The 13,401-nt window shown below is 38.9% G+C and overlaps 1 protein-coding gene across 8 annotated transcripts in view; it reads left to right on the forward strand.

Annotated features, from left to right (window-relative positions):
* fam172a (family with sequence similarity 172 member A) overlaps positions 1-13,401 on the forward strand; it is a 365,626-nt gene that overhangs the window by 16,006 nt on the left and 336,219 nt on the right. For all 8 annotated transcript variants that reach the window (XM_052020321.1, XM_052020323.1, XM_052020320.1 and 5 more), the window contains exons 3-4: positions 397-498; positions 4,919-5,019. In XM_052020321.1, the coding sequence (XP_051876281.1) occupies positions 397-498; positions 4,919-5,019 (203 nt within the window). The remainder of the gene's footprint in view (positions 1-396; positions 499-4,918; positions 5,020-13,401) is intronic.

Genomic DNA, 13,401 nt, shown 5'->3' on the forward strand with positions numbered 1-13,401 from the left:
TCTTGTTAGGCAGTTTAAATAATTCAAATTTAATATTTTTCTTAGATTCTTGATGCAATCTTTCTATCCCACTCTTTGATTTCTCTGTACATAATTTAACTCTAATACATCTTGGGTATTTAACCATCTTCTGATTCTTTCTCAGCATTTAAAGTGATTCGTAGTTTAATGAGGAGTCAGCTTTCCTCACTAATCAATCTGCACTTGCAGAAAAACACAATGCAAATTATATTCAAGGTGACGGTGCTGGAAAAAAGTGCATGTTATGAGATGTCCATTTTATGCACCTTTGTTAATATGCTTGTGTTGAAACTGAATATTCTAGGGTTGTTGGCTGTCCTAATTCATGTTAAACATATAAGTTTCAAATGTGAACAATGTCACTTTTTTTTTCAGATTTGCTTTCTAGAATTGACTTAGAAGAACTAATGAAGAAAGATGAACCTCCTCTTAAATTTCCTAAAACACTTGAAGAGTTTGAATATTCTTTTAATGAAAGTAAGTGTGTGTTTCCAGATTAAAAGAAAATATAATTTAAAATTGTTTTTCTATGGTGTAATTAGTTTTAAAAATTTACTTCATTATTTGGCTGAAACAGAATGCAGGTAATATTTTGGTAGCCATCTGTTAAAATTGAATCAAGAGTTGGGAATTTTTCTCTTGATTGGGAAAAATATTAAACTGCTGACATACGTCCCTACAGCTGAATAAAACGTGAAGTTATTGATCATACCTTTTATGGAATTGTACAGTACAGAAACAGGCCCTTTTAGCCCACTTTGTCCATGCTGACCGTGATGCCTATCTACACTAATCACATTTGTCTGCATTTATCCCTCAATGCCATTCCTATCTAAGTATCCATCCAAATGCCTTTAAAATGTTGCAATTAAATCTGCCTCTACCACCTCCTCTGGCAGCTTGTTCCAGATATCCACCACCCTCTGTATGACAAACATACCCCTCAGATCTCCTTTAAATTTCTCCCCTTATACCTGTGCCCTCTAGTTCTGGACTCCCCTGCCCTGGGGAAAAGATTCTGATTATCTATCCTACCTAAGCCCTTCATAATTTATATTGTCACCTTCTATGTTCCAGTAAGAATAAACCCAGCCTAACCAATCTCTCCTTATAGCTACAGCCCTTCATTCCAGGCAACATCCTGGTGAATCTTTTTCTCTATCGCTACTGTTAGGGATTATTCTGGAGTTATGAAATTATGGAAAGCAGATATTAATTAAAATGATGACACAAGAGACTGCAGAACCGGTCTTCAGGAACAGCTTCCTTCCCTCCGCCATCAGATTTCTGAATGACCCATGAACACTGCCTCATTATTCCTGTTTTTGCACTATTTATTTATTTTTGTAGTTTATAGATTTTTATGTCTTTGCACTGTACTGCTGCCACAAAACAACAAATTTCACGTCGTATGTCAGTGATAATAAATCTGATTCTGATTCGGAAATAAAACCTGTTCACAATTTAACTTCAACTCATACGTTAAGGCTAATGAAACCAATCATTGGGTGTGGGACATTCTGATTCTGTATGATTGAAACTATGCAGGGGAAGGCAATAGATGAAAGTTCATGTTAATTGGTGGTCATTGAAAACTTCATGATGAGACCAGGGAAGGCATTAAGTGGCCACCTCCTGTACTAGCACATTGTTAAAGGCATATCTCTGCCACTTAATGCACAGTTCAGGACAGGTCTGTTTTGTTAATATTCTGGCTAGTTGTATATGCAGGGAGCCATCGCTCAACACTGTAACAACGGAGGTATGTCTTGAGTGTCTGGAGTTTGTGCTCAAAAGCTTTCAGACCAGCTACCAGTATTTGAATATTCAAAGGGGCTCTGCTATTTGGGATGTGCTACCGTTGTAAATATGTAATTCTTCAAGGTTACCTGTCTACATTCAAAATGTTAAAAAGGTGATTATAGCCATTGAAACTGTAGTTAATTGTTTATTATTGTCTTTGTGTTTAAAAAGTATAAAAATTGTGTAAGAAGAGGAGAATTAGATCCTCTCCAGAAGATCTGCTGTTTTGAATAAAGACTTCTGTATCTCCCAGTCACAGCTTCCGTGTGGGTCAGTTTAGTCAGTCACAACAGTCACCACATTCTTCTTGTAGCATGGCAATCAGAACTGTACACAATACTCCAAGTGCGTTCCAACCAATGTTTTGATGGAAGGTTTGGAAAAAGCAGAGTTTTTTTTCACTGAGTGATAATGAGAAATATTGAAAAACTTCAGATTATTTAAGGTGTTTGAAAGGTAAGTAATCAAGGTTTGATTGGGCAGTTGGAGAAGGTATCAAGAGTTACAAGTGATCTACTCTGTGAATGTGATTATCAATGCTGTTTATACGTCTTGTCATTTACAGCCCTTGACATGATTGGCCACAGAGTGAATCTCCTCTGTTGTCCAACCAAGTGCATCTCTTCTTGTCTTACTCTCTTTTTGCTATTCAGTCATAGTCAAAATGTCACCTAGATTGATACTCTTCCCACTGCAGGATTGTTAACTTTTGAACTTAAGGATCTATTCTTGGGTGAAAATAAATTAAAAAAAAACTGCAGGTGCTGAAACTCTGTCCTTGTGTCCTTTTATTTCCCGCATCCAAAAACACATCAGGACAGCTGACAACTTGAGCCCTACCACCCCATTTGTTTTGATCCCACTCCCGAGAGTGTCTCTGATTAGTTATGCTGTTTATCCACTATCCAGCACTGTATGGCAGATGACTGAATGCTAGGAAGACCAAAGTCATTGTCTTTGGTCCATGTTGCAGAGTTTTTTCCTTGCCATTGACTCCAGCTCTTTTGCTGGCTGACATCCGAGTCTGCATCAGATTGGACCTCTCTCAGTTCATCTGTTAAAGTTCTCAACCATGGATTTTCTACCCCACTAAATTTAATGATTTTAATGCTCTTTAATTGCCTGCCGTCTTTTGCCCTGAGATAATCCAACATTTGCTGATGATAGGCAAACTCACACAAAAATTCCATTTACGACTTGTCCCTGTGATCTGTCTTGGCTCCTCTTTGGCAGTATCTCTGTTTAAAAATTCTTATCCTTGTTTTCAATTCCATCAGTGTGTTCACCCTTGTCTGTATCTGTAGTATTCTCCAACTGCTTAGGACTTTGAGATAACACTCCTCCAAATATAGCTTTTTGTGCATCCCCAGTTTTAATTAGATTTCTTTTGATGGCCGTGTTTTCATCCACCTCGGCAGTAAGGTTTGGAATTTCTGACAATCTCATCCCAAACCTTTCCATCTTGAAACTATTTGGCCTCTTTTAAGGACATTCTTTAAAAGAAAACTACATGCCTGTTGAAGCTTTCACTGGTGAATTTTGTTTGATAAAATCCCTCAGAAGCTGCTTCATTCTGGTCCACTATATAAATAAAAAAACAATTGGTGTTGAACTGTGAAGAAGTACTTGAGAATTTGCATTAGAACAAAGTTGTTATTGTGTGATTTAGGAAGAAATTTAAAATTCTGGTGGAATGGGACAGGATAGATATAAACAGTTGGTTTCCAGTAAGAGAGCTTGAGAACCAGAGAACTTGATACAACATTAAATGTAAAAGATTTAGGGCAGAGAACAAAAGGATATTGTTATTTACATAGGTGTGCATTGCATTAGGTTATGTAAGTGGAGAAAGTAAAACAGCAACAGGCCAGAGAATTGTGATTAATATTTTAGTGGAGAAATACAAACACAGATTAGATCAGACAATCTGTTTTCTTGTTAGAAATTCTGTGAAGTATTTTTATTCTGCCTTCTCTGAGAAGAAATCAGCTTCTTAGTACTGGAGCTTTGTTAGTATGGACAGGAAGAGTTAGTTTTTTTTTACTTATTCATTTTTTGGGACTTGGCCAATGCTGCGAAGGCCAGCATTTATTGCCCCATTTCTAATTATGCTTGAGAGGATGGCAGCAAGCCGCTGCCTTGAACTGCTGCAATCTTGGTGAAGGACTCCCACACTGCTGTTGGGAAGCGAGCTCCAGAAACGATGGTATATTTTCAGATCAGGATGTTGTGTGACTTGGAGGGGAACCTGCAGGTAGCAGTGATCCCTTGTGTCTCCTATCCTTGCCCTTCTTGGAGATGGAGGTGACAAGTTTGGAAGATGCCATCAGAGTAGCCAAGGTAAGTAAATGCCTTTTGTAACTGTGTTTTGTAGCTGTTGTGCACTGGTGATGAAGGCATTGATGTTTATGGATGGATTTGGAGTCAGGACATGAGTCATTCACCACAGGATATCCAGCATCTGAGCAGTTCTCACAGCCACAGTATTTATGTGATTGGTCCAGTCAAAGACTTCCAAGTAATTGATGGTGGGGGATATTGACAACAGTAATGCCATTGAATGTCAAAGGTATGCATTGCCTGGTACTTGGCTCATATGTTATTTACAAATTACCAGCCCAGGTCTTCCTGTATGCTGGCATGGACTAGTGCAATTGCTGCCTGCATTTTGTTATTGTCAATATCCAAATTATGTTGAACATTGATTTTATGATTGTGATTCTGCCCAGTGAAGGCATAAACCTATCCGAGTTTGTGGATGCTGCTTTATTAAGAAAACAAAGGAAATTCTGCAAGGAAGGGTGATCTTTCTTTATTGAACTATAACCAATACTGTATATACATTGAAATTCCTTTCATGTAATGATTGATGTGATGAATAGATAACTTGACAGATCTACAACTGCGTCTTAGTTTGAATATTACTCTTGAACTTCCTCCACATGGTGATGAGTTCAAAATATTTTAAAAAAGCATTAATAATGCTACTGAGTTTTACAGCATGTTGAATTCTTTATGTTCACTTATCTGAGTTAAAAATGAGATTTTGTAAGGTTACATCAAAGTTGAGTAAAATGTATTTGCTTGTGTCTAGAGGGACAGTTAAGACATACGAAAACTGGGGAACCTTATGTATTCAACTACCATGAAGATATGCACAGATGGAACCAGAAACGTTATGAAGCCCTTGGAGAAGTAAGTTCCAGCATTGTGATTTTGAAGGTGTTTGGATTTTTTTGAAATTGTTTTTCTTGTCTGAAGCCTGCCTGACCTGGAACAAATATTGGGAGAGCACATATCTGCTTATGATTTTTTTTATCCTTTATTGGGAGTAAGTTGAGAATTTTTATTTTCAGATCTGATCTCTGCACTGGAGCATAGATTTGGAGAATTAGCTTTGTACAGTAACTTAAAAGATGTGTCCAGCATGTTGGATTAGCCTTGAATTCCAAAGAACTCAAAGGGAGAAGTAATAAAACCTGCGACTGTGATCTGTTTGAACATCATGTGAAATTCCTTGTGTATTGATTGTTTCATCCTTGCTTTATTTGTCTGTGTAAATCCTGGAATCACTTTCCTTAAAAGTAGGACCTCTCAGCCACAAAACTACCATAGTCAAGGAGAGGGGAACCTGTCCACCCCAAAAGGAGTCAGCAGTGAACCCAACAGATGTGAAGTGTTTCTGATGTTGCCATACAATGGCAATCTGGAACTACCTGTCCTGAATGCGGAAGAACTTTCAGAGCCAAGATTGGACTCATAAGCCACTTGAGAGCCCATAAATAGATCAACGGAACAAAGACTATCATTCTCAACTTTGAGGTAAAGCCACGACGACGATGACAACGGTATGGCCCATACTTTGCTCCTGAGCTATGGCAGTCACCTGAGCCATTCCAAATGGAGGTCCACAGTGGATTGCATCCATTGGGCTGTGATGTACAGATCTCCATAGACAGAGGGAGGAAAATTGTATCCAGTATCTTTGTGTGTGGCTGCATCAAGCTGAGCATAGAGCTGGTGTATGTAAACACTGAGCACCGCTCCATGCTGAGGTTCTACCTGTTCCCTGTGTTGTGAAGGATGGGCCCAGCCTTTTTGCTGCACAATGTTCAATTGAACCTTTCAGTGCTACCTCTTCTTTAAAGAAAAGTTTCCTTGGAGAGACACCTTTGATCACAAGGCCATAGGGCAGTATTCAGTACAGAATGTCCTGAAGGTCCTGTGGGGGATGAAACACTGGATCCTGTGGGATGGTTCCCTGAGTAGACTGTCAAAGTCATTGGGCAAAATGACTCATTGCCAGAACTCTCACATAATCACCGAGACCTCAGTTGGTTGGTGGTGAAAGGGCCCCTCCCTGTCAGATCCTTCATGCACAATCGGGGCCTCAATCCCACTGCACACTGCCTTTCAGGTGGCTGAAGTGTGGATGAGACACATGGCCCCTTCCTCTTGAACTGTTTATTTACCAAGAAGGTCTGGAAAGTGATACAGTGGTTTTGTCAAGGTTTGCCCTGAGCAGTTGCACAAGATATAACTCTGTGCTCCTAGGAATGCAAACTGAGACAGACATCATCTGCTGCTGGAAGGCCATCACCTTGGTGAAAGACACACTTTGATCTGCCTGAAATGTTGGTCTTTCAGTGTAAGGAGATGTCTGCAAGTGAACGCTGCCAACTGGCACATTCCAAGATGCAGGAGTATGTGCAGAAGGATGCACTGCAGAGGCTCTCTGGGGTCCTGCTGTCACTGGGCACTGAAGATCTGGGCCCTGTGTAAAAGCCTCTTAAATGCTTTGCACGTGCGTTATCTAAGCAGAGTCAGGTTTATTATCAATGACATATGTCATGAAATTTGTTGTTTTGCGGCAACAGTACAGTGCAAGACATAAAGACATAACATTTACTGTAAGTTACAAAAATAAATAAATAGTGGAAAAGAGGAATAATGAGGTCGTGTTCATGGGTTCATGGACCATTCAGAAATCTGATGACAGAGGGGAAGAAGCTGTTCCTGAAACATTGACTGTGAGTCTTCAGCGCCTGTACCTCCTCCCCGATGATAGTAATGTGGAGGCATATCCTGGGTGATGAGGGTCCTTAATAATGGATGTCGCCTTCTTGAGGCACTGCCTCTTGAAGATGTCCTCAATGGCGGGGAGGGTTGTGCCTATGATGGAGTCCACAGCCCTCTTTTGATCCTGCGCATTGGAGCCTCCATACCAGGCGGTGATGCAACCAGTCAGAATGCTCTCCACTGTACATCTGTAGAAATTTGGTGACATAACAAATCTCCTCAAACTCCTAATGAAGTAGAGCCACTGATGTGTCTTCTTCATGATTGCATCAATGTGTTGGAACCAAGATAGATCCTCTGAGCAGGAAGCATAGATGGTGTTGGTGTATTGTAAGAGATTATATTGAACATAGAGAAGACATGTCCTGATTGTATCTACTGTATATTTTATGAATAAAGTATAGTTTTGAGAAAAAAAGGAGTTAGCAGTGAATCTCTGAGACAGAAGTTGCAGTTAGGGAAGTGAATACTCATTCATGGAAGTAGTTACTCATGAGATTGTTGGTGGACTGAACAATGGCACAGAATGTCCTGTGAGTAATACACATGGTTTAGCATGCTGAGAAGGTGTGCAGAGTCAGTAAGAGTCATCTAGTGTCATCTGTCACTTTAAGATTGCTGTATATTTTCAACCTCAAATAAAGGCATTTCACTGCAGAGTAAGGAATTATGCATTATTGTCATTTATTAAAAATTCCTACAGCTGGTGGCAATCATATTACTGACCCTTTGTAAATATAGAGGATGGGAGAGACTGTAGTCTGACACATCAGTTGTTGAGATAATACAAAACCTCATATTAAGGAACGGGTAACAAAACACTTAGAAAATGGGACAGGATCATCATGGATTTATGAATGGGAAATAATGTTTGGCAGAATAGATAAGGAGGAACTAGTGAAGTGCTTGGACTTTCAAAAGGCCTTTGGTAATGTGTCACACAAATATTATTAAACACAATTAGAAGGCATGATAATGCAGGTAATATGCCAGCATGAATTGAGGATGGGTTAATTGGCTGAAAACAGAGTTGGAATAAACTGGTTATATTTGGATTGAGAGATCATGACCAGTGGGGTGCGCAGGGTTTGGTTCTGGTGTCCCAGCTTTTCATAACCTATATTAATGATTTGAATGAGGGGATCAAGTGTGATATATCCTAGTTGCTGAGGATACAAAGATAGATGGCAATGTGGGCTATGAGAAGGATGCAGAGAAGTTTAGAGTGGATATAGACAGGCTAAGGAGCAAGGACATGGCAGATGGAATATAAAGTGGAAAATGTCAGAGATCATTCACCTTAATAAACAAAAAAGTGATTATTTTTGAATGCTGAGATTAAAAAGGTGTTCTTGTACATGAATCACTAAAAATAATGTGCGTATATAGCAAGTAATTAGAAAAGCTAATGCTTTATTGACTATTATTTCAAGAAGATTTCAGGACAAAATTAGAGATGTCCTGCTTCTTTAATGTCCCTTCCTCTTCCCTTGTGATTGAAGATGATTTGCTTCCACTCTGATTTTTGTGGGATCTGAGATGGCTAATGAGACCAATGTGGGAACTGTAAACACTCCCATAGGTCGGCAGGAGGTGGCTGGCAGGGTGGTGTGCTCCTGCCTATTACATATGTGCTGTCAATACATGGCTCTGAGGTTCTCAGTACCATCCTGAGTACTCCTCTGCTTCTCCACAGGAGTCAGTGGGCATGTTGCACTTCTTCAAGGAAACTTTGAGGACATTCTTAAATCTTTGGTGAAACTGCATTTGGAATATTGTGAACATCTCAGGTCTCTCTACATAAGAAAGAATTTAATTGCAAGTTGGGGGGGGGGGGCAGAGATTCACAAATTGATTCCTGAAATTGCATGTTTATTATATAAAGAAAGATTAAGTAAATGTGGCCTATACTTTCTAGAGTTTAGAAGTGTGAAAAACAATCTGATTGCAAACTTCTTAAAGAGCTTGGCAGGGTTAATGTGGGGTTGATGTTTCCCTTGGCAGGGATTACAGTCCCAGAATATGAGGTTGGTTATTCAGGATTGAGGTGAAAAGACACTTCTTCATCCAGAGAATAGTAAATTTTTGGAATTTTCTATCCAAGAGAGCAGTGGAGGCTAGGTTGCTGAGTATATTCAAAAGAGATCAGTAGATTTTTTTTAATATTAGAGAAATCAAGTGATATGGAGTTAGTGCAGGAAAGTGGTACCCAGGTAAAAGATCTTACTCAATGGCAGAGCGGACACAAGGAGCTGAATGACCGACTCATGGTCTGTTACCAACATGCATACTCTTGCTTGGATGTTATCTTTGTTTTAGTCTATCTTCAGCTTGTGTTTATTTTTTTTTGTCTTTTCTTCTGGTTCCCTTTTGTTTATTTTTGCTTTTTTTAAATGCAAGGTACAATGAAATATACCTTTCAACTGTTTCAAATGACATAGCAATAAATTAAAAAGTGTCACTACAGCAAGAGGAAATGAAGACAAAAATAGAGATGTTGCGCTCCAGTTAAGTAGGGCCCTTGTGAAATTTGAAATGGAATATGGTGGAGAAAGGAGTCACCAGGATTTGCAGCTTACGTTTTTTTGCTCAGTTGGCAGAGTTTTCAATTCCCTGCTTGTTGATTAAACTCATCCTTCAGCATGCTACTGGGAGACTGAAATCTTGCAGCATTTGTGTTTGGGAGATAGTCCCTGGTGTCAGCCATCCAGACTCTTCTGAGGTTTTTCAGCACATCTATGGGTGATCACTGTGTCAATGAGACCCTGGAAGCTGAGTACTCTCCAGCTCGGACTCATACTGTGAAAAGGGAAGGATGGGGTTAGAAAGTGGGATATTTCTATGAGGAGAGTTATTGCTGGATATAATCCTGAATATCAGGACAAATAAACACATTTGAAATAATAAACCCTCACTTGCTATTGAGCCTCATCACTGCTAATATTGTTTTTTTCCTATCTAAAATGTTTAATTCTACTAAAGTTAACTGTATTGCTATCTGAGCAACTAAATCACCTCTCATCATCACAATAACTGAAATAATTTGCTTAAGTATGTTGTATGTTGCTTTTAGGATCAACTGCAGATTACAGATTTCTTCCCAATTCCCAATGCAGGAACATATTTTAAAGAATCCTGTACTTTGCAAGATAACAGTTGCAGCTTTATAGTAGTAATATTCTGGCCGTTGATTAATTTAAACAGATATCTCATTGGCTTTTGGGATTACAGGTGACCCCGTACTTCAGATCACAGATATTCGCTTTACAGAATTCACAAATCACTACCAAAAAAATCTGAGATGTGGAATAAAAATTCACTCTTGTGGAATTTATGTGGTAAAAAATAACCACAACATTCTTTTTTTCAACTTGCATTTATTGGTGCATGTGCAGATGATGTGCTTTATGTTACAGGAAAATTGTGGTACAGTTTTCTAGGAATGCATAACCTCACTGTAATGCATGTATTTGGTGAGTTGGTGCTATACACTAGGATAAATGGGAAATGTAAATCCGAATTAACTGCTTGGATTAAAGTATTACTGCATAGAATTGGATTGCTATTGCATAGTACATTTAAACTGCTCTTTATAGTTGTCATTTTCCTGTCTTTTAGTTTGGCATTTTATAATCCTGCTTTAAAAAAAATTATATCATGCTCTTAATGATATTACTATTCATCAACCTTGTGCAAAATACTGGTATTCTTTCTGAATGTCTGTGCGTTCTTGAAGGCTTTTACTGATGTTGATAGAGTTCTTTGGCTAAATGGTCATATGAGTCAGAATGTCAAGACCCAAGAGCTTTTTGATAGTTGGAGAATGCAACAGTAAACCCTAAAGCTGGCCTAACTTACCATCAATTTGAGTGCATTTTGTGACAACAGTCTTGTCACATCAGTCAGAAATGACAGCTCTGGCTGATTTTCTGTTCAGTTTTTGAATTATAATTTCCTTGCTAAGAGATTCTGGGTTAATAATTCTAGTAACTAGACTAGAAGGATGAAATTCAACACATATCAGTTTTGATTTCCTTGTTTTTTTTATAATCCAAGTCCCAAACCAGAAGGTCAAATTGTGATGAATTTGTGGGGAAAAAAATTTGTTTGCTAGTCGAATGGATTGGGATTTCCCCTTGAAGTGGGCATCATGAGTGAGAGTTGCTCTTCCACAGTAGATTGCTGAAAGTATATGGGAGGGGAAGATGTGTCCTTGTGAAAGATATTTAAACAGCTAGTTCATAATGTTCGGCAGAAATTTATCTCAACTAGAAAGGATTCCATAAGAAAGAGGAACCATCTGTGGTTAACAAAGGAGGTCAAAGATAATGTTAAATTGAAAAGTAGGGCATACAAAGTGGCAAGGGATAGTGGTAGAACAGAGCTCTGGGAATTTTTCAGGAACCAGCAGCAACAGTCTAAAAAGCAGTTAAGAAAAGAGAAAATTGATTTCGAGAGAAAACTTACATGTAATATCAAAACGAACAATAAGCGTCTCAATGGATATATAAAAAGGAAGAGGGAGGTTAAGGTAAGTGTGGGACTTCTTGAGAATGAGGCTGGGAAATTAATAACAGGAAACAAGGAAATGGAAGAGATGTTAAACCATTTTTTTGCATCAGTTTTCACCAAATACTCCTGAAGATAACAGATAGGCTAGTTTTAAATAGCATGAAAGAACTTGTAAAAATCCCAATCATGAGAAAAATCTATTAGAAAAACTTGTGGGAAGAAAGGCAGGCAGGTCACCAGGACCCAACGGCCTGAACCCAAGGATTTTAAAGGAAGTGGTTACAGAGATAATGGGCCCATTGGTTCAAGTTTTTCAAAACTCACTGAATTCCAGGAAGGTACCAGAGGATTTGTAAAACAGCATATGTGATTATTGTGTTCAAGAAGGGAAGAAGACAAAAGGCAGGAAACTAGGCCAGTTACTTTAACATCTATTATTGGCAAGATGGTAGAATCAATAATCAAAGAAGATATAGTTAATCATTTGGTAAAGCTGACTATAATTAAAATAAGTTGTCATGGTTTTATAGGAAAATCATGTTTGACAAATTTGCTTAAATTCTTGAGAGTGTAACAATCAGAGTCTATAAAGGGGAACTTGTAGATATGGTGTCTTCAGATTTCCAAAAGACACTTGGCCAGGTGCCACATAAGAGGATGGTGCAGAAGTTAGGAGCTCGTGGTAATGGAGGAAATAGGTTAGCATGGATTGAAAACTGATTATCACAGAGAAAACTGAAGATTTGGAAAAAATGGATCTTTTTCAGGGTGGAAAGATGTGACTAGTGAAGTACCCCAAGGATCAGTTCTTGGCTGTCAATTATTTACTATTTATATGAGTCACCTGGAGGATGGGGCAGAACATAACGTATCCAAGTTTGCTGATTGCATGAAAACAAGCGGAAGGACAGGTTGTAATGACTATATTGTGACTCTGCCACAGTTTTAGATAGGTTGAGTGAAAGGGTAAAAACTTGGCAAATGGAGTTTAATGTGGCAAAGTGTGAGATCATGCACTTTGGTAAGAGGAATCAAAAAGCAGATTGTTATCGAAATAGAAAGAGAGCACAAAAATGTGGAATGTAAAACGGAGGATGTTGAGAGACTCTCAGCTATGGTAGAGGGGAAGCCAAGTTAAAGAAAATGGAAGCCATCATAAAACATTAGTGTGGAGCATCTCATTATCAACGTAGATATGACAGAGACAGAGAAACTGGAAGAACAGAATGGAGTCCTTCCAGGAAGCAAGTTGGGAAGAAGTATAATCGAGATAGCTGTGGGAGTTACTGGGCTAATAATGGATATTGGCTGCTAACCTATCCTCTGAGATGGAGTAGAGATGTCATAAAAGAGAAGGAAAGAATCAGGTATGGATCATGAGAAAAAGAGAGCAGGATGGAAATTGACATCAAAAGTATTAAAATTTTAGGGTTCTGTACAAGTGCAGGAAGGAGCACAGATATTGTCATCAATGGGGAGAAAAAGGAATTGAGGAAGAGGGGCCTGAGTAGGACTGAGACAAAGATTGTTATATGTTTCCTACATACGACTTCCCATAGCTACATCTTCAATTCGAAGAAAGTGTGTGGTATTGATAGAGCTGTTCAATGAGAGAATGAGTTCAGCCAGACAAATGGGTGTGTTGGTGAAGGGAAATTGGTTAGGCCCTTGCTCAAGTTAGAAGCCAAAGACCCTTTGATAGTTGTGGTGTGAGGTGTGTAAAATTGTACACCCATGATGAAGACAAGGTGGTTGGAAACAGGAAGCTATCAGAGCTGTGGAGGGTATCAGAGATGGCATGTTTGTAAGTGGGAAGTGACTGGAGCAGGAGGAAAACAAGGATAGAGTCAATATAGGAAGAAATATGAGGGGCAGTGGTAGGCAAAAACAATAGGTTTGCCCAGATAGTCCTATCTCTGTACCTTGGGGAGGAGATAATAATGGATTGTGCTGGATTCGGGCATTGTAGGTCTGAAGGCTGTGGGG

This window comes from Pristis pectinata, chromosome 7 (assembly GCF_009764475.1).
Source record: "Pristis pectinata isolate sPriPec2 chromosome 7, sPriPec2.1.pri, whole genome shotgun sequence".
NCBI lineage: Eukaryota > Metazoa > Chordata > Chondrichthyes > Rhinopristiformes > Pristidae > Pristis > Pristis pectinata.